The sequence below is a fragment of the Somniosus microcephalus genome, chromosome 1 (genome assembly GCF_052327205.1).
Source record: "Somniosus microcephalus isolate GS21.2 chromosome 1, FLI_Smic_1.0, whole genome shotgun sequence".
NCBI lineage: Eukaryota > Metazoa > Chordata > Chondrichthyes > Squaliformes > Somniosidae > Somniosus > Somniosus microcephalus.
This window is the reverse complement of record NC_140987.1, coordinates 424,370,858-424,397,848: the sequence shown is the minus strand read 5'-3', so window position 1 is coordinate 424,397,848 and position 26,991 is coordinate 424,370,858. Positions and strand designations below refer to the sequence as shown.

Genomic DNA, 26,991 nt, shown 5'->3' with positions numbered 1-26,991 from the left:
TGTCCCTTTAAATAGTCCAGTTGAAATCGACTCATGCGTGTCATCGCCCGCTCATGCTAATTGGTCGGGAAACCGGGAAGTCCGATGCAGTGGCTGGGTTAAAAAGCCACTGACAGGCGCGTTGCACTTACTTCTGGGTTCGCCCTGCGCTACCTGTCCCCCTTGCTCCCAGTGCATCACCACATTAAAATACCAGCTCTCACCCCGCCCCCCCCCCCCCTCAGTGTCTGCATCACTGTTGATTCTTGATCTTCCTGTTGCTATGCTGTTCTGACTCTTGTGAGAATGTTGTTCATTACAAGGAAACTGCCATAGCCATTTTCTATTTTTAAGTTTTGTGATCTGATTGTATGCATGTAGGGTTCCTAATTGCTGCTGGGGCAGACCCATATCATATTTTATAACTTCCACAAGCTTTAATCAGTAGGGGATGCCCTGTTATAGATGATACAATACAGCTGACCCACAGGATCTCTCTCACTTGCCCATTATTGTACTTCAGAAATGGGTCTTCAGTATAGATTTCCCTCTGCTGTGATGACAAGAATAGAAGTGTACTGTCCACCACCCACTGTCCCCAATCAAGCTATCACTGGAATAGAAGCTCACAATGGCACAACTGGGGAAACTGTCCTTACATGTTTGCCCAAAAGCTTTCTCTAACCAGAAGTTTTGAAGCATAAAACATGATGGCCCAGATTTGGCTGAAAAAGTAACAGCGTCTGGATGACGCACGCCATTATTTATGTGCAAATCGGCCAGCAACTTATGGCGAGCAAGAGGTACCCTGTGAATTGCAACTGGCCGATTTGTGCCACTCCTCCGTTATCTTTGCAAAAACAGCATCTCACCTTTAACGTCATGAAGTTGCTGCATTGCTGCATTTGCTCATTAATTGCCCAGTAAACTTGCCTCTCTAAGTCTAGTAATTAACGGCGTAAGTACCTTTTGACAATATGATAATTGTTAATGACTGCCAATGAACCTCGCCCAGAAAGTGAACAATTACTAGTGTGGAATCTCCTTCCTTCAGATTGTGAATTTTTTTTTTTTTAAGGAGATTTAAAAAATGTCAAGTTTTCATTTTTAAAAAGATGTTTTCCTTTTTCTTTTTTTTGTTTCTCTTAGCCCATTATTCCGTTCCCTCTTCCCTCCCCCCCCACCGCCCCCCCCCCCCCCCACTTTCTGTACCCAATTTGACATTGGATTCACCCTCTCTAATTCATCCTCCTTCTCGGTCCTTCCTCTGTTTATTTCTCAATCCTCTAATCTCATTGGTTGAGGAGATTTTCTTTTTATATCCCAGTGTTCACCAAGGACCCAGATGCTTTGTAGCCCTTGCTGTGCCGTTATCCGCTCTCACTCCAGCAACATTGTGGGCAAGAATTTTTAAAACCAAAAACTTGTATGAAGAAGTCTAACTAACCCGGCACACGAAATATCCTGCTCCAGTAAAATCTGAGTTGATAGCAACTAAAGAGATGTTTTATGCTGGTGAATGTAGAAGGACCTCCCATTATAATATTTAACAGCCCAAAGATTGCTGTGGCAGACAATGTTCCCAGGACTGGCTTTTCTAATGTTAAATTTCGCACATGCGTGATGCTGTGAATGGGCCACGTAACCCCTATAAAGGGGTTGTGCACGCAAAGAAATTTGGGGGAATATTGGTGGCAGGTCAATGAACGGTGCCTGCTGTTAGACTTAGAGAATTCAAATGTCAAATTAGGTACAGAAAGAGAAATAGAGAGGGACAGAAACATTGGCTCTTTTTTCTCTCTATTAATCCAAAGAAAAAGCAAATAAAAAATAATATTTAAATGAAAAAAAAAAAAATCTCCAGCAACAATTAAAACCTGAAGGAATGAGACTCCACACTTGTAATAGTTAATTTTCAGTGCCGGAGAGGTTGAGTGGCAGTAATTAACACCATGTTGTTGAAAGGGTACTTCGACTTGAAATGACTTGAATTAACTTTCTATGGCAAGTTTACTTCGTATCTACTGTCAAGTACAGGAACTTCACACCGCTCAATACGTTTGAATGGGGAGCCAGACAGCAACATGCCATTTTCGTGAAGCAAACGGCACATCTCCAACAGCAGCTTTTCGATATCTTGTGTTTAATCACCTCAAGTTGATGTGGCATTTGTGTATAAATAACAGCGACAGCTATTAGCCTTGCCATAACTTTGACACCAAATTTTGGGCCATTATTGGGCAAATTTACAGAAAGCAGGGTTTCATTTTAGACAACACCCTCACAGCCACAAGTTCTATATATTTAATAGTTTTAAAAATAATTCCTCATGGACATGACCCAAATCCCCTTATGGTAAAGTAATATCTAGATGTTTTATTATACTGTATATTATAATGGAGTTGTTACATAGTCCTCTTGACGACTGTTCCACCTGGTCATTAGCAAGTCACAGGCTTCCCCCCAGGAGTCATAGACATCACTTGATGAGTCAATGAGTTTGTTGTTGGAGGTACTGATATTGGAAGAACAGTTGAAGGAGTCATTCTGGTTAGTTGAACAATGGCTATCGATTCTGTTGACCTCGTTGAGACCGACAGCATTAAGACTGCTCTCACTCTGTGTTATAATGTTAGGACTGGAAATTTGGGAATACCTGAAGTCCTGCCACATATTGTGTGCTTGAAGTAGTCCATCAGAAATGCTAGACACAGGCTCTGGACTTGGTTCAGAGAGCTGCCCATTCATCTTGCTAAAGAGGAGGCCAAGCCTTTTAAAAGAATCCTTCTTGGAGTTTGGGTACCTCTGGAATCGATTGCCATTTCTGACAGATGGTGATTCCTTGCTCAGTTTATTATTTTTAGACTTCTCTTCATTAAGGTCAATTCCAGAAACTGATTTGATTAGAGCTGAAACACTGAAAGAGTTCATTTTCAGCTTCTTTCTGTCAATGCTTTCACTTGCCAAATTGAATGAGACAATTTGGTTTTTCTTTTCTTCTGTACTATCTTCGTCCAAGTCTATTTGCATCCCATCGCTGCTGGTCGAATACATCCTTCGAGATGATTTTCTGTTTCCTAAAAGGTCAAGAACCTCATAGCGAAAACTGGAGATATCCTGTTTCAGTTCCTACAGTAACAATAAAACCTATTACAGTACTGTATTTTACATGGACAAATTCAGATTTAAGCTATCTTGCCTTGTAACACATTAAAGGCTGCTTCTCCCCTCCAAACCTAATAATTTAGTTGGTAAATTCACTGCCCATTAGGTACCAAGTCATACAGACCAGAAAGAACCCAGCTATCTTAGTTGGGTTGTAAGATGTGGCTACTATCAGAATGTTAGTTAAGAGAAGATATTCAGTTGTCTCGTGCTATTAGGTTCAACATCAGTAGAAATTCAGTCGGCAACATTTGGTAATGGCTGGGACTAGTTACTAAACTTAACAATGTGAAAGAGCTAAATTAACATTCATAGCCTAACTCAGAATTTTTTAGTGATCTTGTAAATTCAGTTCCCAACACTGTTGTCACAGTAGCTGCTCTAGTCCAGTTCCTCATGTTTGTCTTCAATATTTACTGTTTAAATTAAAGCGTACATGCTAACAGTGTTTACCCCCAGCAACACTTTAATCCGAGTCTAGCTGCTAATGTGCCAGAAAGGACAACTCTCCCTTCTCGGCGCCTCTCCCTGTGCTAGAGGAGTTGTAGGTCTCTGCATACTGTCGGCAAGAAATCTGCAGAAGTGCTACTGTAGGAAAGAACTCTGCAGAAATGATGAGGCCAGTTGTAGTCCCCCCCACTGTTGGGTGTTACCAACATGTTGGAGAGATAAGAGTTAATAATCAAACTGAACTATATCACTATAACTGGTCTTGGAGAAACAGGCTTTCTAAGGATAACAGGAGAACAGTGGGGTGCCTGTGAACGAGGCAGGATAAGTTCTGTACCACTCCAGATATCTGATTATCATCTAAAGGAATGCCTGTGCAAGCAGGTACGTGACTGGAATGACATCGACCATGAGTGATTAATATATACCATTATTGTAATAAGCATAGGCAGAGAGATCAATTAATCATAGTATAGAATAGATGTCTGTTCCAATTTAGGTAAATAAGCTGTCTTTGGGAAGGTTTGAGAACAGATAAATCATGAAGTCTTTTCTGTGAAATGTACCTTTTGAAGTAGCCAACTAAGGATGGATAAGAAGGATGCTTTTCCAGGGTGAGTTGGAGAGCTGAAACAAGAGAAACCCATAGCTACCCTTTGTACTTTGTGCGGCATCGGCAGCGGGTGGAGGCGGAGCTGAGCGGCAGAGCGACTACAAGAGGCCCCAGAGGCTCAGGTAGGCCCCAGTGCGGCATCGGCAGCGGGTGGAGGCGGAGCTGAGCGGCAGAGCGACTACAAGAGGCCCCAGAGGCTCAGGTAGGCCCCAGTGCGGCAGCGGCAGCGGGTGGAGGCGGAGCTGAGCGGCAGAGCGACTACAAGAGGCCCCAGAGGCTCAGGTAGGCCCCAGTGCGGCATCGGCAGCGGGTGGAGGCGGAGCTGAGCGGCAGAGCGACTACAAGAGGCCCCAGAGGCTCAGGTAGGCCCCAGTGCGGCATCGGCAGCGGGTGGAGGCGGAGCTGAGCGGCAGAGCGACTACAAGAGGCCCCAGAGGCTCAGGTAGGCCCCAGTGCGGCATCGGCAGCGGGTGGAGGCGGAGCTGAGCGGCAGAGCGACTACAAGAGGCCCCAGAGGCTCAGGTAGGCCCCAGTGCGGCAGCGGCAGCGGGTGGAGGCGGAGCTGAGCGGCAGAGCGACTACAAGAGGCCCCAGAGGCTCAGGTAGGCCCCAGTGCGGCATCGGCAGCGGGTGGAGGCGGAGCTGAGCGGCAGAGCGACTACAAGAGGCCCCAGAGGCTCAGGTAGGCCCCAGTGCGGCAGCGGCAGCGGGTGGAGGCGGAGCTGAGCGGCAGAGCGACTACAAGAGGCCCCACAGGCTCAGGTAGGCCCCAGTGCGGCATCGGCAGCGGGTGGAGGCGGAGCTGAGCGGCAGAGCGACTACAAGAGGCCCCAGAGGCTCAGGTAGGCCCCAGTGCGGCATCGGCAGCGGGTGGAGGCGGAGTCGGGACCAGCGGGAGCAGCGAGGAGGAGCTCGGGAGAAAACCCGGCGACCAGCAAGGCCCGAGACCAGTCGGGAGCAGTGAGTCGGAGCCCGGTATAAAAACCGGAGAGAGGCAAGGCCCGAGACCACAGCTGGGGCAGTCGGGAGAGCAGGAGGCCAGTAACTGCTGGGGCAGTCGGGAGAGCAGGAGGCCAGTAACTGGTGAGTTTAAAAGCTCACCTTTCGCGGGCTTTTTCTTTCACAGCTGGTGCAGTCGGGAGAGCAGGAGGCCAGTAACTCTTATATAGGTGGAGCTGTTGCTAAACCCGAAACACTACAGTGTAGTGTCTCCCACCCTTCCACCTCCTCTAACCTTTTAGGGGTTAGGGGAAGTTGAAAAGGTAGGTTCAATTTATTTTATTTCAGGAGCCTAACCTAGGTGGAAAAGGTTCCAGGACAGGAGGCGGCAGTGAAAATACAACACCAGAAAACAGGTAGGTGACTGGTTGGTGAGTACTTTCACAAACTTATTCTAAGTAGAATTCAATAATTAAGCTAAATCGTAGTAAATAAAAGGGTATTGTAAGGGTTAAGTCATGGAAGGGCAGCTCGGACCCGTGTCATGCTTCTCCTGTGCCATGTGGGAAATCAGGGACACTGTCCCTGACAACTATGTGTGCAGGAAGTGTGTCCAGCTGCAGCTCCTAGCAGACCGCATGGCGGCGCTGGAGCTGCGAATGGACTCACTCTGGAGCATACGCGATGCTGAGGATGTTGTGGATAGCACATTCAGTGAGTTGGTCACACCGCAGGTAAAGGCTAGCTCAGACAGTAAATGGGTGACCAAAAGGCAGGGTAAAGGCAGGAAGGTAGTGCAGGAGTCACCTGCGGTCATCTCCCTCCAAAACAGGTTTACCTTTTTGGGTACTGTTGGGGGAGATGACTTATCAGGGGAAGGCACCAGCAGCCAGGTTCAGGGCACCATGACTGGCTCTGTTGCACAGAAGGGCGGGAAAAAGAGGGATAGGGCTATAGTGATAGGGGATTCAATTGTAAGGGGGATAGATAGGAGTTTCTGTGGCCGAGACCGAGACTCCAAGATGGTATGTTGCCTCCCTGGTGCAAGGGTCAAGGATGTCTCGGAGCGGGTGCAGAGCATTCTGAAGGGGGAGGGGGATCAGCCAGTTGTCGTGGTACATGTAGGTACCAACGATGTAGGTAAAAAGAGGGAGGAGGTCCTACAAGCTGAATTTAGGGAGTTAGGAGCTAAATTGAAAAGTAGGACCTCAAAGGTAGTAATCTCTGGATTGCTACCAGTGCCACGAGCTAATAAGTTTAGAGAGAGTAAGATAGATAAGCTAAATACGTGGCTTGAGCAGTGGTGCAAGGGAGAGGGATTTAAATTCTTGAGGCATTGGAACCAGTTCTTGGGGAGGAGTGACCTGTACCAAGGGGACGGTCTACACCTGAACTGTGAGGGAGCCGATGTCCTCGGGGTAATATTTTCTAGGGCGGTTCGGGAGGATTTAAACTAATTTGGCAGGGGGATGGGAACCTAGGTAGTGGAAAAGAGGGAAGTCATATGAAGTTAGAAATAGATGGTAGAAAGGTGAGAAGCAATAAGCAAAGGAGAGAAACACAAAGGGCCAAACTAATTCATAATGAGAGTGTGAAAAAAGCAAGCCTGAAGGCTTTGTATCTTAATGCTAGAAGCATTAGGAACAAGATGGATGAATTAGTTGTGGAAATAGAGGTAAACAAGTATGATTTGATTGGGATTACAGAAACGTGGCTGCAGGGTGGGCAAGGCTGGGAACTTAACATCCAGGGATATACAATATTTAGGAAGGATCGGCAAAAAGGTAGGGGAGGTGGGGTAGCATTGCTGGTAAAGGAGGGGATTAATGCAATGGAAAGGAAGGATATTAACTCGGATGAAACGGAATCTGTATGGGTAGAAATGAGAAATAGCAAGGGGAGGAAAACGTTAGTGGGTGTGATATATAGGCCTCCAAATAGTAATATGGAGGTGAGGGAAGGCATAAAAAGGGAAATTAGAGAAGCGTGCGATAAGAGCACAGCTGTCATCATGGGTGACTTTAATTTACATATTGATTGGACTACCCAAATTAGTAAAAATTCTGAGGAGGAGGAATTCCTGGAATGTTTTCGGGACGGTTATCTGGACCAATATGTCGAGGAGCCGACTCGAGATCAGGCCATTTTAGACTGGGTATTGTGCAATGAGAAGGGACTTATCAGCAATCTTCTTGTACGAGGCCCCTTGGGTCAGAGCGATCATAATATGATCGAGCTCTCAGTCGAGATGGAGAGTGAGGAAATTGAATCAGAGACTAAGGTCCAGAACTTAAATAAAGGGAATTACGAGGGTATGAGACGGGAATTGGGTAAGATTGATTGGGTGGTGTTTCTGGGGCGATTGACAGTGGATAGACAATGGCAAGCATTCAAAGATAGAATGGAAGAATTCCAGAACATGTTTATACCGGTTTGGCATAAAAAATAAACCTAAAAAGGTGACTCAACCGTGGATAACGAGGGAAATTAGGGACAGCATAAAATAAAAAAAAAGGGCATATCAACTGGCAAAAAAAAGCACCAGACCGGAAGATTGGGGGCAGTACAGGATACAGCAAAAGAGGACAAAGGGATTAATCAGGAAGGGGAAAATAGAATACGAAAGTAAACTTGCAGCAAACATAAAGACAGACTGCAAAAGCTTTTATCGGTATATCAGGAGGAAAAGACTGGTAAAATCCCAAGTCGGTCCCTTGCAGTCCGATTCGGGAGAATATATAATGGAGAATAAGGAAATGGCAGACCAATTAAACTCATACTTTGGTTCTGTATTCACAAAGGAGGACACAAATAACCTCCCAGGAATATCGGCAAACATAGGGACTAATGAGAGGGAGGAGCTGACAGAAATTAGTATCTCTAGGGATATGGTGTTGGGTAAGTTGAGGGGACTGAAGGCCGACAAATCCCCGGGGCCTGATAAACTACATCCTAGGGTACTTAAGGAGGTGGCCCTGGAGATAGCAGATGCTCTAAGGATCATCTTCCGGAACTCCATTGACTCGGGAACAGTACCCGTGGATTGGAGGGTAGCTAATGTTACCCCAATATTTAAAAAGGGGGGTAGAGAGAAAGCAGGGAATTATAGACCAGTAAGCCTTACATCGGTTGTGGGCAAAATGCTAGAGTCCATTATTAAGGATAAAATAGCGGAGCACTTGACAAATGGGGAAAGGATCGGACAGAGTCAACATGGATTTACAAAGGGTAAATCGTGTTTGACTAATCTGCTGGAATTTTTTGAGGAAGTAACTGGTAAAATAGATGGGGGAGAGCCAGTGGATGTGGTGTACCTTGACTTCCAGAAAGCCTTCGATAAGGTTCCACACAAAAGATTATCATGCAAAATTAAGGCTCATGGGATTGGGGGCAAAGTATTAACGTGGATAGAGAACTGGCTGGCGGATAGAAAACAGAGAGTTGGAATAAACGGCTCGTTTTCGGAGTGGCAGGCAGTGACCAGCGGGGTGCCGCAAGGATCTGTCCTGGGACCCCAGCTGTTCACAATATATATAAATGATCTGGATCAGGGAATTGGATGCAATATTTCCAAATTCGCTGACGACACTAAACTAGGAGGAGGGGTGGGCTCTGATGAGGATGTCAGGAGGCTACAGTGCGATTTGAACAGGTTGGGGGAATGGGCGGATACGTGGCAGATGCACTATAATGTGGATAAATGCGAGGTTATCCACTTTGGGGGTAAAAACAGGAGGGTGGATTATTATCTAAATGGCAATAGATTGGGAGATGGGGAAGTGCAGAGGGACCTGGGTGTTCTTGTGCACCAGTCACTGAAGGAGAGCATGCAGGTGCAACAGGCGATTAAGAAGGCAAATGGTATGTTGGCCTTCATATCAAGGGGGTTCGAGTATAGGAATAGGGATACCTTACTACAGCTGTACAAGGTGCTGGTGAGACCGCATCTGGAGTATTGTGTACAGTTTTGGTCGCCCCATCTGCGGAAGGATGTTCTTGCCATGGAAAGAGTGCAGCGGCGATTCACCAGGCTGATACCTGGAATGGCGGGAATGACCTACGAGGAGAGATTGAATAGTTTGGGCTTGTACGCACTGGAGTTTAGAAGATTGAGAGGGGATCTCATCGAAACATATAAAATTATGGCAGGCCTGGACAGGCTGAATTCAGAGAGAATGTTTCCAATGGCAGGGGAGCACAGAACCAGGGGCCACAGTCTAAAAATAGCGGGCAAATCATTTAAAACAGAGATGAGGAAGAATTTCTTCACTCAAAGAGTGGTGAGCCTGTGGAATTCCCTGCCACAGAGGGCTGTGAAGGCCAATTCAATAAATATTTTCAAGAGAGAATTGGATATATTTCTGAAGGCTAAAGGGATTAAGGGTTACGGAGAAAAGGCGGGGACGGGGTACTGAACTGGTAAGATCAGCTATGATCTCAGACGAAGATCAGCCATGATCTCATTGAATGGCGGAGCAGGCTCGAAGGGCTGAATGGCCTACTCCTGTTCCTATCTCTATGTTTCTATGACTGATCACCTATGCTGCATACACAAACTGTGTTGTGAATGTCTTACTTAAAGCATGTCGTGTGACCCATGGAAGGTGGTTGACTCAACACCAACTAGCTAAACATAGTCTTGAGAACCTAGAACCTGCAACCTTCTGGCCTGTATGGCTTAGTACTAAATCAAATAGTTCCTTTAATCACTAGACCATTGAAGGAATCTGCAATTTTCTTCTAACATTACATGGCATTGAAACAGCTACCACCTGGAGGCAGCTACAATGAGATGTGTCTCACAAGTTTGACTTGGTACTTGCTAGAAGCACACTAAAACATGGAAAGATTGTACCAGGCTCCATAAAGATTTCTGATAGCCTAGTTTGTTCCCAGCTACCCTAGTGCAGCCAGTGATGGTTAATTCAGCATTTACGCTTCTGTTTACAACGTGCCAAGTGACAATATTAAAAATCTATACAATTGAATGCTTCTACCCTCTCATCAATTCACTGTTGTCTCTGATACCAGGACATTGAAACTAAATAAAGCACAAATGTTTATAAAGATTTACATGTGAATAGCCATAGATATTTTTGTATATTTTTCTTTTATAGAATGATACAGCACAGAAGGAGGCCATTTGACCCCTCGTGCCGGGTCTTTGAAAGAGCTATCCAATTAGTCCCACTCCTCTGCTCTTTCCCCATAGCCCTGCAAATGTTTCCACTTTAAGTATTTTGTTACGGTATCAGGAGTCCGAGATGACACGTGCATGGGAAAAATGAGTGCTTGAGAGTTATTACAGAGGTGCTTCGTATAGGAATGGCTCTGTAAAATGCTGGGGCACTCAAATGTCCTGGAATCTGTCCATTTACATTGGGGATTGGATGCCACAGCACAGGTAACAATATTTCTGCCAGCAGTCTGTCCCTGATAGTTGGAATAACTCCATACAAGCCAGCATGCAGAAACGGCAAAATATATTCCAACTGCTGCCCTTGGAGAAGCGCCTCTTGAACTGGGTCTCCACGCCTTCAGAGGCAGCAGTACCACCTCAATCACATTCCAGTGCTGTTGAAGTCTTGGTTGGTGTTAATGGAAGTCATGTAATGCGAAGTGGCTGTATGAGGTGATTCCATACAGAAGCAAAGAAGCCCAGGGACGAGATCTGCCTTTGAGCCAGATAGGTCTCATTGACCTGGGTGCTGATTAAGAAGTGAACGGGTCAAGTTATTTACAAGAGAAAAAGAGAATGAATTTCTGTATGAATCCAAATTGCAATGTATACCACTTTGGGTTGTCTCTATCAAATTCCCAGTAGACCTGAGTGTACAGAATAACAAATGCATAAAAATTTGAAGACTTGGAAGATCACAATCAAAATATCAGAAAGACCCATTGAAGCAAGTGCCATGTTTACCTTAAAGTTCTCTTCTGTAAGTCCTTCATCAGTCTTGGCACTTCTGATCATAGCTGCAACGTATCTTTTCACTAAATTTTTAATAACCTCCTACCAGATGAAAAGGAACAATGCAATAAAATGACTATACATTATTTCACTTTGGTTGTTATTGTAACTAATTCAAAACATTAGTTACACTGTCAACAATATTAAGCAGATAAACTTTCTACATTTAAAGGGGCACCATCTACAATCTGAAGTGTTATGTAAACACTTGACTTGATATTTAATGTACCACCGTCATGTGAAAATGTCATCACTTGCAAATGTTTCATTGTGATGAAAAAGATTGCATTCCTCTTTTGGCTTTGGATAATAGACAGTCTCCATTAGATTTTTTTTCTAAATGAAGCCTGAGTCGCAATATAATATTCATCTCCCTCCCCCCAACATACAGACACTCCGTCTCGATTGTACTGTAGTATGTTATTTGTAGATTTCTTCATTTACACTCTACTTTTTGCTCAAACTTCCTGAGAATTTTTCAATTATTTTTACAATTGGTGAAAATCAGGAATAAAAATGGGAGAAAGTTAATGTTGCAAGAACAATCTAAGTATACATTTTTTCATTTGTATTAAAGCTAATTTTTTTTTAAAAATCAGAGTTTCAAACTCGGAATATTGTGGGTTTTATCTAACAGCCAGTTTAAATAAAAAGTATAGGATAAAATCTGTTATTGTACAAATGCTTTACACATTCTTGTCAACTTTTTACTATTTTAGTGGGTTAATTCTTTTGTGAAAATAGTGGAGAGAGAAATTTGATGCAAGTATTAATTGTCCATGTCTGACATTGGCACTGTCATTTCTACCCTTATGTACTATAGGCGTATTTGTCCTGTAACTGTAGTGTCAGCACAAAGCAGTTTCAATTTGCACCAAAACTGCAGTTAGTGTAATTTCAGCTCAAATTCAATTCAGGGCTCGACCTGACACTGGAGTGAAGAAGAGCGAGAGTCCCTAGAAGAGGCCGTCTCACTCCACTTAACTCTAGAGTAAGTTGAGATCTTAACACCGGACTTGTGCTACACAAGTTGTGGTGCAAAGCCAAACCTGCCTTGCACTGACGCAAAGCTTGTTGTGTAATTACACCGCAGAGACTTTGGCTTCATCAACAGGAAAAATTTTCATAGCAAAGTTCTATGAAAGCAATCCGATGACATCTTCACCATGCAATAACACACTTCAATTGGGGCACATAGTTCCTGTTTTGGCAAAACATCAAAATTTGGCAAATCTTTTACTTCTTGATGAAGACAGTCCCCCTTTAAAGCAACATAAGAATGTTAGCAAATAAATATCAAACAAGATATTATAGCCCATTTATCATGCTGCACTAATTGCAATAGAATCGGCTCCATCTCCATAAATTATTGTGTAACTACAAATCAAACTGTACAAAACTGCACCTTGAGTCCTGTCTAGTTTTGGTCACTGAGCAACAAGATGGAGACAGTGCAAAGAAGAGCCAGAAGGTTAATCTCTTGTGGCAGGGTCTCTAAGTTATGAGGAAAAATTGGAGAAACTTGGGGTTTTCAGCCTGGAAGGGAGGCATCGGAGAGGTGCCCGTAAAGGTATAGAAGTTAATAAAGAATGTGGAAAAGGTTAATCCAGAAAACTATTTTAAATTAAACTGAGTAGGACAAGTGACTAAGGTTTAAACTAGTAAAAAATAAATTTAGGACTATATCAGGAAGTTCTTCATATCAGGGAGTGATCAACACTTAATAGACAGAATGGTGGAGGTGAATAGCCTAGAATCATTTGAGAAACAATTAGATGCAGCAATGGGGCACAGTAGTCTTTCTGGATGGATAATTTGGTTAGATCATACTTGGAGTACTGTGAACAGTTCTGCTCTCCATATTATTAAGAGGATATAGAGACACTGGAGAAGGTGCAAAAAGGATTTACTAGGATGATACCAGAACTGAGAGCTTATGCTTAGCAGGAAAGATTGAACAGGCTGGGGCTCTTTAAACATGAGAAGACTTAGGGGTGACCTGATAGAGGTCTTTAGGATAACGAATGGGGGAGACCAGAACTAAGGACCATAAATGTAAGATAGTCACTAATAAATCCAATAGGGAATTCAGGAGAAGCTTCTTTACCCAGAGAGAGGTTAGAATGTGAAACTTGCGGCGACTAGCATCGATGCATTTAAGGGAAATGCGTGTGGGAGGAAGGACTAGAAGGATATGTTGATGGGGTTAGATGAAGAAGGGTGGAGGAGGCTCGTGTGAAGCATAAACACTAGCATAGACCTGTTGGACCGAATGGCCTGTTTCTCTGCTGTAAATACTATGTAATTTAAGCCTTCCTGATTTTTAAGTATCTTGTGATGTCTTTCCAGTGATGCCAACTTCAGAGTTTAATGCCTTGCCAATACTGGGGCTGTAGTGCAATCTCGTGCTGGCTTGTGCTGCCCTAGAGGCAGAAAGATGTTTAAAGAAGGATCTTCCAGGGATTACAAATAACTCTTGCCCTACCCCTAGATATGTCCTGTATGGTACTTTTAAGGTTTTTTTTAATTCACATGTTTCCACTCGCCTTCAACTCGTGAAACCTACATTTATTTTTTAATTTTCAAATTTATATTTTTGGAGAACATTTATCCACTGTTGATGCCCAGGGTCAACATGAAGCATTCTCAGGTCAAGGGCAGCATAGTCCAGATGCGAAGTAAATCTCTTTCTGCTTTTCCAACAAAAACATCCCCTACTGCAGCAGTGTGACATTTACACCTCCCACACTAACCATCTTTGTGGCTACTCTGACTGAGACTGATAATCGAGCAGCAATTTGTGTTGAATTTTAAACACTTTTATGTTGTAAATTCAGCCTCTGAGAACAAAGTTCACACTGTCCACAACTTATTTCACAAAGGATCCTTCCAGCTAGAGAGAGGAAGCTCTCATTCTATTAGCCTGGTCTGATCCCAAGCCCTCAAGATGAAAGGATAATATGTGCACCGAACCTCAAGAAAAATATATTGGCCTTGGAGGGGGTATAGTGCAGATTCACCAGAATGTTACCAGGGCTTAAAAGATTATATTATGAGGATAGGTTGCATAAACTTAGTTTGTAGTCCCTGGAGTATAAAAGGTTGAGAGGTGTTTAAAATGATAAAGGGATTCGATAGGGTAGATACAGAGAAACGATTCCTCTGGTGGGGGAATCCAGAACATAATCTGAAAAGTAAAGTTAGGCCATTTAGGAGTAAAATCAGGAAGTAATTTTTCTCACCAAGGGTAGTGGAAATCTGGACATCTCTCCCCGTAAGCCTGTTGAGGCTAGGTCAATTGAAATTTTCAAGGTGGGGATTGATATATTTTTGTTAGTGGAGGGTATCAAGGAATATGGAGAAATGGTAGGTAAATGAAGTGGAGATACAGATCAGCCCTGATCTAATTGATTGGCAGAACAGGCTTGAGGGGCTGAATGGCTTACTCATGATCCTATGTTCCGAAATCCACTGCACCACCCTGTGATGTATAGGAAGCAAAAGTTGAAGGAGCTGACCTGGAGTAAGCAAAGCCATTTTTTCCTCATGTTGTCTCTGGTTCTCTTGCTAATTACCTTAAATCTGTGTCCTTTGGTTACTGACCGTTCTGCCACTAGAAACAGTTTCTCTTTATTCACGCTAGCAAAATCCTTCATAGTTTTGAACACCTCTATTAAATCTCTCCTTAACTTTCCCTGGCCCAAGGAGAACAACCCCAGTTTCTGGGGGAAAGGCCAATTTTATTAAGCTGAGATGTGATTTAGCAAAAGTGGACTGGAAACAGCTACTTGAAGGTAAATCAGTGTCAGAGCAGTGGGAGGCATTCAAGGAGGAGATAGTGAGGGTTCAGAGCAAATATATTCCCACAAAGAAAAAGGGTGGGACTCCAAAATCTAGAGCCCCCAGATGTCAAGGAGCATACAGGGTAAAGTAAGAAAAAAAAAGGGAAGCTTTTGTCAGATACCAAGAGCTCAATACTGCAGAAAGCCTAGAGGAGTATAGAAAGTGCAGGAGTGAAATTAAAAAGGAAATTAGGAAAGCAAAGAGAGGGCATGAAAAAATATTGGCAAGTAAAATTAAGGAAAACCCAAGGATGTTTTATAAAGAGCAAGAGGACAACTAAGGAAAGAGTAGGGCCTATTAGAGACCAAAGAGGTAATCTGTATGTGGAGGCAGAAGATGTGGGTATGGTTCTTAATGAATACTTTGCGTCTGTCTTCACAAAAGAGAGGGACGGTGCAGACATTGTAGTTAAGGAGGAGGAATGTGAAACATTAGATGAGATAAACATAGTGAGAGAGGAAATATTAAGAGGTTTAGCATCTTTGAAAGTAGATTAATCACCAGGCCTAGATGAAATGTATCCCAGGCTGTTAAAAGAAGCAAGGGAGGAAATAGTGGAGGCTCTGACCATCATTTTCCAATCCTCTCTAGCTATAGGTGTGGTGCTGGAGGACTGCTAACATTGTACCATTGTTTAAAAAGGGAGAAAGAGATAGACCGAGTAATTACAGGTCAGTCAGCCTAACCTCAGTGGTGGACAAACTATTGGAAAAAATTCCGAGGGACAGTATTAATAGTCATTTAGAAAGGCAGGGATTAATCAAGGACAGTCAGCATGGATTTGTTAAGGGAAGGCCGTGTCTGACCAACTTGATTTAATTTTTTGAGGAGGTAACAAGGAGGGTCGAGGAGGATAGAGCATTTGATGTAGCCTACATGGATTTTAGCAAGGCTTTAAACTAATGAAGTGGGGTGGTGGGAGGATTCAGGAAAGAGTAAATTTAAAAGCAGCAAGAGAAATGTCAAGGCTCTAGAGCAGAACAGTTTTGGGTAAAAATAAGCAGTGGGTCAGGAAGGGACAGAGAGTAACAAAGGTAATAGGGCATCAGTGACTAAGGTGACATCAGGGAAAAATATAAAAAAGTCAAAGCTAAAGGCACTATATCTGAATGCGCGAAGCATTCACAACAAAATAGATGAATTAATAGATTTGATCTAATAGCCATAACAGAGACGTAGTTGCAAAGTGACCAAGGTTGGTAACTAAATATTCCAGGATACTTAACTTTTAGAAGAGATAGGCAAAATGGAAAAGGAGGGGTAGCCCTGATAGTAGAGGATGGGATAAAGACAGTAGAGAGAAAGGATCTTAGCTCCGAAAATCAAGAAATAGAATCAGTTTGGGTGGAGCTACGAAATAGCAAGGGGCAGAAAACATTGGTGGGAGTTGTTTATACGTCCCCAAGCAGTAGTTGTAATGTAGGGCAGAGTATAAATCAGGAAATTAGAGGTGCATGTAACAAGGGTAATACAGTAATCATGGGGGACTTTAATTTACATATAGACTGGGCAAACCAAATTTGCAGTAATAGTGTGGAAGACAAATTCATGGAATGTATACAAAATAGTTTTCTAGATGAGTATGTTGAGGAATTAACTAGGGAACAGGCTATTTTAGATCTAGTATTGTGCAATGAGAAAGGGTTAATTAATAACCTTGTAGTAAAGAGGCCTTTAGGGAAGAGTGACCATAATCTGATAGAATTTTATATTAAGTTTGAAAGTGATTTAGTTAAATCCAAAACTAGGGTCTTAAATCTAAACAAAGCAAACTATGTAGGTATGAGGGAGGAGTTGGCTAAGGTAGATTGGGAAACTACATTAAAAGGTATGACGGTAGACAAGCAATGGCTAGCATTTAAAGAACTAATACATAATTTACAACAAATATACATTCCTTTAAAACCCCACAGGAAAAGTGGTCCAACCGTGTCTAAAAAGAGAAGTTAAAGATAGTATTAGATCCAAGGAAGAGGCTTATAATGTTGCCAAATAGAGCAGTAAGCCTGAGGATTGGGAGGATTTTAGAATTCAGCAAAGTAGAACCAAGAAATTGATAAAGGGAAAATAGAATGAGAGTAAACTAGTGAGTGACATAAAAACAGACTGTAAAAGCTTCTATAGGTATGTAAAAAGGAAGGGATTAGTGAAAGTAAATGTGGGTCCCTTACAGGCTGAGACAGGAGAAATTATAATGGGGAATAAGGAAATGGCAGAGAAATTAATCAAATACTTTGTGTCTGTCTTCACGGAAGAAGACACAAAAAACCTCCTGGAAATAATGGAGAACCAAGGGTCTAGCGAGAATGAGGAACTGAAAGAAATTAGTATTAGTAAAAAAAAAAGTACTGGAGAAATTAATGGGACTGAAAGCCGATAAATCCCCTTGACCCGATGGCCTACATCCTAGGGTTTTGAAAGAGGTGGCTATAGAGATAGTGGATACATTGGTTGTCATCTTCCAAAATTCCATTGATTCTAGAACAGTTCCCGCGGATTGGAAGGTAGCAAATATAACCCCACTATTTAAGAAAGGAGGGAGAGAGAAAATGGGGAACTACAGACCAGGTAGCCCGACATCAGTAGTAGGGAAAATGCTAGAATCTATTATTAAGGACGTGGTAACAGGGCACTTCGAAAATAATAATAGGATTGGGCAGAGTCAACACGGATTTATGAAAAGGAAATCATGTTTGACGAATTTGTTCGAGTTTTTTGAGGTTGTAACTAGCAGAATAGATATGGGGAACCAGTGGATGTGGTGTATCTGGATTTCAGATGGCATTTGATAAGGTGCCACACAAGAGGTTATTAAACAAAATTCGGGCTTATGGGAGTGGGTGTAATATGCTAGCATGGACTGAGGATTGGTTAACGGATAGAGAACAGAGAGTAGGAATAAATGGGCCATTTTTGGCTTGGCAGGCTGTAACTAGTGGGGTAAGGATCAGTGCTTGGGCCTCAGCTATTCACAATCTATATCAATGACTTGGATGAGGGGACCAAGTTTGCTGATGATACAAAGGTAGGTGGGAATGTAAGTTGTGAGGAGGATGCAAAGAGGCTTCAAGGGGATATAGACAGACTAAGTGAGTGTGCAAGAACATGGCAAATGGAATATAATGTGGAGAAATGTGAAGTTATCCACTTTGGTAGGAAAAATAAAAAAGCAGAGTATTTTTTAAATGGTGAGAGATTGGGAAATGTTGGTGTTCAGAGGAACCAAGGTGTCCTTGTACACGAATCACTGAACGTTAATATGCAGGTACAGCAAGCAATTAGGAAAGCAAATGGTATGTTGGCCTTTATTACAAGAGGATTTGAGTATAAGAGTAAAGATGTCTTACTGCAATTATATAGGGCCCTGTTGAGACCACACCTGGAGTATTGTGTACAGTTTTGGTCTCCTTACCTAAGGAAGCCTATACTTGCCATTGAGGGAGTGCAACAAAGGTTCACCAGACTGATTCCTGGGATGGGGGAACTATCCTATGAGGAGAGATTGAATAGACTAGGCCTATATTCTCTGGAGTTCGGAAGAATGAGAGGTGATCTCATTGAAACATACAAAATTCTTACAGGGTCTGACAGGGTAGAAGCAGGGAGGATGCTTCCCCTGGCTCGGGAGTCTAGAACCAGGGATCACATTCTCAGAATAAGGGGTCAGCCATTTAGGACTGAGATGAGGAGAAATATCTTCACTTGGAGGGTGGTGAATCTTTGGAATTCTCTACCCCAAAGGGCTGTGGAGCTCAGTTGTTGAGTATTTTCAAGACAGAGATCAATAGATCTTTGGATATTAAGGGAATCAAGAGATATGCCAAAGGGCAGCACGGTGGCATAGTGGTTAGCACTGTTGCCTCACAGCGCCAGAGACCCGGGTTCGAATCCGGCCTCGGGCGACTGTCTGTGTGGAGTTTGCACATTCTCCCCGTGTTTGCGTGGGTTTTCTCCGGGTGCTCCGGTTTCTTCCCACAGTCCAAAGATGTGCGGGTTAGGTTGATTGGCTATGATAAATTGACCCTTAGTGTTAGGGGGATTAAATACGTGGGGTTACAGGGATAGGGTGGGATATGTGTTGGTGTAGGGGTTACGGGGATCGGGTGGGATATGTGTCGGTGCAGGCTCGATGGGCCGAAATGGCCTCTATCTGCACTGTGGGGTTTCTGTGATTCTGTGATATGGGGATAGTGCAGGAAAGTGGAGTTGAGGTAGAAGATCAGCCATGATCTTATTGAATGGCGGAGCAGGCTCGAGGGGCCAAATAGCCTACTCTTGCTCCTATTTCTTATGTTATGTTTTGACAAGGTCCCACATGGCAGACTGGTCAGAAAAATAAAAGCCCATGGGATCTAAGGGAAAGTGGCAAGTTGGATCCAAAATTGGCTCTGGCAGGAAGCAAAGGGTAATGGTCGACAGGTGTTATTGTGGTTGTTTCCAGTGGGGTTCCGCAGGGCTCAGTACTAGGTCCCTTGCTTTTTGTGGTATAGACAGTGATTTAGACTTCAATGTAGGGGGCATGATTAAGAAGTTTGCAGACGATACAAAAATTGGCCATGTGGTTGATAGTGAGGAAGAAAGCTGTAGACTGCAGGAAGATATCAATGGACTGGTCAGGTGGGCAGAAAAGTGGCAAATGGAAATCAAACCGGAGAAGTGTGAGGTAATGCATTTGGGGAGGGCTAACAAGGCAAGGGAATACACAATAATTGGTAGGATACTGAGAAGTGTAGAGGAACAAAGATACCTTGGAGTGCATATCCACAGATCCCTGAAGTTAGCAGGACAGGTAGATAAGATGGTTAAGAAGGCATATGAGATACTTTCCTTTTATTAGCCGAGGCACAGAATATAAGAGCAGGGCGATTATATTACAACTGTATAAAACACTAGTTAGGCCACAGCTCGAGTACTGTGTACAGTTCTGGTCACCACATTACACGAACAGTGTGATTGCACTCAAGAGGGTACAGAAGAGATTTACGAGGATGTTGTCAGGAATGGAGAATTTTAGCTATGAGGAAAGATTGGATAGGCTGGGGATGTTTTCTTCGGAACAGTGGAGGCTGAGGGGAGACTTGATTGAGGTGTATAAAATTATGAGGGGCCTAGATAGAGTGGATAGGAAGGACCATAGTGGTTAGCACTGTTGCCTCACAGCACCAGAGACCCGGGTTCGAATCCGGCCTCGAGCGACTGTCTGTGTGGAGTTTGCACATTCTCCCCGTGTTTGCGTGGGTTTTCTCCGGGTGCTCCGGTTTCCTCCCACAGTCCAAAGATGTGCGGGTTAGGTTGATTGGCTATGATAAATTGACCCTTAGTGTTAGGGGGATTAAATACGTGGGGTTACAGGGATAGGGTGGGATATGTGTCGGTGCAGGCTCGATGGGCCGAAATGGCCTCTATCTGCACTGTGGGGTTTCTGTGATTCTGTGACCTATTTCCCTTAGCAGAGAAGTCAATAACCAGGGGCCATAGATTTAAAGTAATAGGCATAAGGAATAGAGGGGAGTTGAGGAAAAATTGTTTCACCCATAGGGTGGTGGGGGGTCTGGAACCCACTGCCTGAAAGGGTGGTAGAGGCAGAAACCCGCATCACATTTAAAAAGTACTTGGATACTATCCAGGACAAAGCAGCCCACTTGATTGGCAACTCATCCACCACCTTCAACATTCACTCCCTCCACCACTGGCGTACCGTGGCTGCAGTGTGCACCATCTACAAGATGCACTGCAGCAACTCGCCAAGGCTTCTTCAGCAGCACCTCCCAAACCCGCGACCTCTTCCACCTAGAAGGACAAGGGCAGCAGGCGCATGGGAACACCACCGCCTCCAAGTTCCACTCTAAGTCACACACCATCCTGATTTAGAAGTATATCGCTGATCCTTCATCGTCGCTGGGTCAAAATCCTGGAACTTATGTTCTTAACTCCTTACCTAACCGCACTGTGGGAGTACCTTCACCACATGGACTGCAGCAGTTCAACAAGGCGGCTCACCACCACCTTCCCAAGGACAATTAGGGATGGGCAATAAATGCTGGCCTTGCCAGTGATGCCCACATCCCATAAATTAATTTAATTTTTTTTTTAATATGCAATGAAGGCTACAGACCAAGAGCCAGAAAGTGGGATTAGGCTGGATAGCTTTTATTCGGCTGGCATAGACACGAGGGGCTAAATGGCCTTAAACTTCTATGATTTCTCTAGTCTCTCCATATAACTGAACTCTTTCATCCTTGGTACCATTCTAGTAAATCTCCTCTGCACCCTCTCGAATGCCTTTGACATCCTTCCTAAAGAGTGGTGCCCAGAATTGGCCACAATATTCTAGCTATGACCTAACCAGCGATTTATAAAGTTTTAGCTTAACTTCCTTGCTTTTAAACACAAAATTAATTTTAGCAACATATTTTGAACTGAATAATCCACTGATACAAAGGACGCATTCCCTTAGGTAGCAGGGAACTTACAGCAGTTGTTACCTACTGTGCATATTTGCTATTTTCTCCACTACCATCCTTCCGTGACAAATCCCAAAGAGTTCACAAGAACAAATCTTAAACACTAGAAGAAACAGCACTACTTTGGCCTTCTGATAATGGAGTACATGTTTTGCTGAAAAATGTGCCTCACCCTTTTCAAGAACTCCACCTAACCAGTAATAATGATATAGCTACCATATTTTATTCAGGTTCTTTAGCAAGGATGTTTGGGCTTCATCTGTAGCCATGAAAATGACACAGATGTGATTTGTAGGTTGCCTACATTACAACAGTGACTAACTACACTTCAAAAATACTTCATTGGCTGGAAAGCGCTTTGGGGCGTCTGGTGGTCATGAAAGGTGCTATATAAATGCAAGTCATTCTTTTTCTTTTTTGGGAATGAGTGCTGGGCTCTACATGACTGTAATCTAAACTTTTAACCTAAAATAATATGATCATTGGTAGTGTGCCTTAGCAAATTGTCCCTGATTATGGCATTTGACATAGTTTAATGAGTTACAATAGGAGTTGACACAGTGAAGGAACAAGAAAGGAAAGTTCAGACAAACACTGACTTAATGATATCCATAAATTAGTGAGAGAGAGTAAAGACTGACAGAGAGAAGGATCCGAGGCGAGAGGTTAAAAATGAATGCTGTGAACAGAATGGTTTGGTAGACGGATTTTAATTCTTAGTGGGATTTGCAATTATGCGAGTTGATTTTGTGTGATTTCTCTGTAATACTGACTGGTCAGCAAACCTGGTAGTGTTGGTTTTGGATCAAGTCATCTGCATGACGGTCCTGAAAGAAGAAAATAATTTTCAGAATTTAATTTATCAAAAGAACACAACAAGTGGACTCTGCAGCTGGGAGTGCACACATGCTTTGTTGGCAGTGAAACTAAAATTCAAAAATAAATAGACTGGAATTAACAGGGTTAAATACTTTCACAACCACCACAAATATCAACAAAATTGCTGCCATCCGGATCAGACTTGGAGATGTCCCAAAGTAAGATAGAAAACTGCCAGGGAGTACGTGCCTCATTTATGCAGAGGGAGGGAGATGCTTCTGGTTTTTTATCTCTGTTTACTCCAGCTCTGCAGATTTAAGAATATGATTTTCAACATGTCTCCAGCCTTAGCAAAAAGGCCTCTGCCTCTTCACCACTGGTTTTGCTGAACGGCTCATTCAGAGTGCATGCAGCACCCAGTAGGCCATTAAAAGTGTATCAGCTTCCTACGTATGTTAAAAGACCCCGATTTGCATGGATCAATGGAGGCTCCTGCCTGATTCAGGTGGCCCCATGGCCATCCAACGGAAGATACTGGAAGAAATTATGGCGGTATGGGAACGGGATGACCATCTTGATGTTAACTCCGTTATTGCCCCATAGCCGCTGAGCAGAGGGAGTTAAAATCTCTCCTGTGGTGAAAAGGCACATAATTAGGTTGATTTATCAAAAAAGGATAACCTTTTGGGACATACGGGAAACTTTGGTTTATCCGGAGGTTGTATGTCCGGAAACCTCGATCTAACGGCAGAAATCAGCAGCCGTTTTGGTTAGGTTTTTTTTCTTCTAGCATTTTTTTTTTTTTTTTTTTTAACAGTCAGGCTCTGGAAAGCATCTCTGTAGCTTAGCAACAGCTTCAGAGACGCTTCCAAGGTACGGGCTGAGTGTTTACAAGCTGTTGCTAAGCAACAGTGTTTGTTGTCAGATACGGAGATGAAAACCTCCGTATCCTTCAACATTAGCGCTGGTCTATCCGGAAGTTTTGATAGATCGGCAGCAGCTCGGTCCCGTCGGTGCCGGATATCGCGAAGTTTCCTGTATTTGGCTTTTTCTGTTTCTAAAAGTTGCTGGGGTCCTGAGCTGCTATTTCAAACGGCATTATTATTTTGTTCTTATGTGATCAATGTAGTGTCACTTCTATAACATTCCGATGAATAATGGGCAGATAAAAATGATGATGGTAAATATATTTTACCAATGGTTTAAAAATTCACGTTAAAATGACACAGAATTTCACAGTAACTGGAACTCGGTGGTGTTAGAACATTCAGGACAGCAACGAATTGGCAAGAGTGAAGATCAGAAATCTATCCTCTGTCAGACTCTGTCCTGTATTAAGCAGGCCTCCAGCCACTTAAAGGGGAAGAAAGCGTACACAATGGTACTGTTAATGGCAGGTTCTCACTATTGGATTACCTGAACTGTATCTTTTCAATACTTTTGAAAATAATTCAATTTGTTGGGCTCCAACGTGAAGCTTTCTGTTCATTAATTTTATGCTGAGAAAGATGGAGTGGACATACTGGACTAACATTATCCGAACAGATGCCCTCATGGACTGTCTGTCTGGATCTTTCTATTTATAAAAAAAAAATGTTCTTCCCTCCTTTCTGGCCCATGCTGAGCTACAGTTCCATATGCACTGGCAGCCTTGGTAGCTTATTGATATGGTCATTCTTCATTTGTGAGCCCAGACAGCCAAAGTTGGCAAGTTATTTAACCATTTGGTGGGGAGGGGATCATATTAAGAGTGAAGCTCGATCTTGTCCTTACTTGATGTCCACATACACACATTTTGCAGTAGGCGGTCACTAGCTAGCAAACAGCAGTAGGAATCCTGCCATGTTTTTGTTTCATCAACTAGCTCAGCGGCCAGCTGTCGTCCCCACATTGCTGTCCTGGCTGAGATCAACTGGCTCAGCACAGATGGGGGATTGAACTTGGAGCCACTTTCTTTGTATGGTTTGCGCCCGAAATGGCAGTGCAATTAGCCACTCAGCCATCAAACAACCTGTGGATTTTCTTTTAAGTCTCTGCCGAGTATTTCACAAACCATGATAAATACTCGGTGGAAATGAAGAAAAATACATGTGCAGAATTCTCTGCAGTGATTGATCTCGATGGCAGCAGTACAAACGTCTGGATACTGCTGCATTCTCTGTTGTCAGAACAAAATGCAAGAATATAGAGTTTAGTAAATACAACTATTTTGAGAAGTAAAAGCTCTAGGGTAAACTTGGATGGAAAATCATAAGCTGCACATGCCTGATTTCCTGATATGTTCTCCTGGTGGACAAGGCTTTATTGTTGGAGCAGGCAATCAGAAAACATATCTTTCTAGCTTTTTTGATTGAACTGGGGAGATGTTGGTTGATGAGTGCTTATCATTGCCAATACTTAACCCCTGGAGTTACCCTTTAACACATTAACTGGGCTGTATAAACATCTTAAAGCAAAGGCAGCCCATCCACTCCATCAGAAAGCATGGAACAAGAAAAGGCTATTTGGCCAATCAAGCCCAATCCTTACACAGCACGTGTACTCTACAACTTTGCCTGTCATGGATTCTATCCTAATTGTTTCATCTCCTGTGAGAGCTGACTAAGCATAGGTAAATGGAACCAAGTCTATAGGCTTAATTAGGCCCAAGCCTTAGCTCATTACTCCAACTGTGAGATATTCCAGTGGGAAGTGGAGGCCTTTCACCAGGCCTACATTCTCCAATTTCAGGGCTGATATTGACACCAGTAGGGACTGAGCATACCTTAATGACTGACCTCACGTCCTCCAGTTCTTGCATACTGATGTGCCAACTATGGTGCATAGATATTTGCACACCAGTGAGAGGGAAGGGAAAAGTGAATATGGAACTTGATGGAAAATTTTAAAAAGATGAGATTTCATACTGTAAATTCTCTGAGATTCTCGTGCTTTTGCTCATTCTCTGAATCTCTGCTTGGACAGATCTGAGCGTGCAGCCATTTACAGAGGTACCAGACGGACTTTGGGCTGGGGATGATGTTGAAAGGTGGTGGAAGAGTTGCACCTTCATCAAAATAACTCATCCAAAGCTTCGTCCTGGCAAATTTCCATTCAATGTCAGCATGGTCCTGCAAGTGGATCAAAGACACAGGTGGTGATAAAAACATCTTGTCAACATTCCTAATTGTGGCTCTCTTTCTGTTACCAATGCTGTCTGGTGACTGTTGTGTCTCTGTCCGCTGTCTGTGATTCCCAGTGACTGTAGTGTGTCTCTCTGCATTACGTGCTCTCTGACAACTGTAGTGTCTCAGACTGATACTTTATTCTGCAGATTTTAAACTTTGCAGTGTAAATCAAATCTGTATTTCTAGATCAGATTAAGGTTCAAATAGCAAGCCTATTATTTTGGTGGCCTGATTCTGATTATTTTTTGTTTAAATGTCACAGAAACCTACAGTGCAAGATGCTGGCACCGAGGTACACAGTACTAGCGCTTTCAACTGGCAGATACAATCTTCAGTGATTCAGAAGCGCACGATTAGAATTCTTGCCTAAATGTCTAGTTTTTCATTTTCCGTCAAAATGTTATTGGCCTTCATGAAGAACTGCAGAAATAGTGTGTTCTGTAAAATAACGTCACATGTTGTAACTCTGGAAGGACTGAATCTAAGCTGAAGCTTCAAAAATAAATACAAAAACACAGCACGCGTGCAGTTAGCTGTATGCATGATTCAAACTGAGCATCATTGTACGAGATTAGCCACACGTTATAAATGAACTGCATTGTAAAATGTGAGCTATGTAATTTGTTTTGTAAGAAAGCAAGTGTGAATTATATATTAACTGTGCAAGATAAAGTAGTAGTTCTGAATTTTGTATCAGATGCCAGCCATTTACTGTATGATATTATCTGCATAGTATGAGATACCAGCTATGTACTTTGTATTGCAAGATATTAGCTGTGAACTTTGCTATGTCAGCTGCTCATCACTTTCTTTTTTTCCCAGTTTGAGAATTATAGCTTTTTATGGGACACAGAGGAGGACATAAAAAACCTGCAAAAGGACATAGACAGGCTAAGTGAGTGGGCAGAGATTTGGCAAATGCAATATAATGTTGGAAAGTGTGAGGTTATGCACTTTGGCAGAAAAAATCAAAGAGCAAGTTATTATCTAAATGGAGAGAAACTCCAAAGTGCTACAGTACAAAGGGATCTGGGGGTCCTGGTGCATGAAACACAAAAAGTTAGTATGCAGGTGCAGCAGGTGATCAGGAAGGCCAATGGAATCTTGGCTTTTATTGCAAGGGGGATGGAGTATAAAAACAGGGAAGTCTTGCTGCAGTTATACAGGGTATTGGTGAGGCCACACCTGGAATACTGCGTACAGTTTTGGTTTCCATATTTAAGAAAAGATATACTTGCTCTCGAGGCGGTTCAGAGAAGGTTCACTCGGTTGATTCCAGAGATGAGGGGGTTGACGTATGAGGAAAGGTTGAGTAGGTTGGGACTCTACTCATTGGAGTTCAGAAGAATGAGAGGCGATCTTATTGAAACATATAAGATTGTGAGGGGGCTTGATCGGGTGGATGCGGTGAGGATGTTTCCACTGATGGGTGAAACTAGAACTAGGGGGCATAATCTTAGAATAAGGGGCTGCTCTTTCAAAACTGAGATGAGGAGAAACTTCTTCACTCAGAGGGTAGTAAATCTATGGAATTTGCTACCCCAGAGAGCTGTGGAAGCTGCAACATTAAATAAATTTAAA

The 26,991-nt window shown here is 43.1% G+C and overlaps 1 protein-coding gene across 1 annotated transcript in view; it reads right to left on the bottom strand.

Moving 5' to 3' along the window:
* Window positions 1–2,269: 2,269 nt before the first annotated feature.
* The window catches only part of LOC147125252 (short transient receptor potential channel 5-like), a 131,638-nt gene continuing 106,916 nt past the window's right edge, over window positions 2,270–26,991 (bottom strand). Inside the window, exons 8-11 of the mRNA XM_085999926.1 lie at window positions 25,150–25,353; window positions 22,210–22,251; window positions 11,070–11,159; window positions 2,270–3,108 (exon numbers count right to left, since the gene is read on the bottom strand). Of these exons, the coding sequence (XP_085856052.1) occupies window positions 2,371–3,108; window positions 11,070–11,159; window positions 22,210–22,251; window positions 25,150–25,353 (1,074 nt within the window). The 3' untranslated portion in view covers window positions 2,270–2,370. The remainder of the gene's footprint in view (window positions 3,109–11,069; window positions 11,160–22,209; window positions 22,252–25,149; window positions 25,354–26,991) is intronic.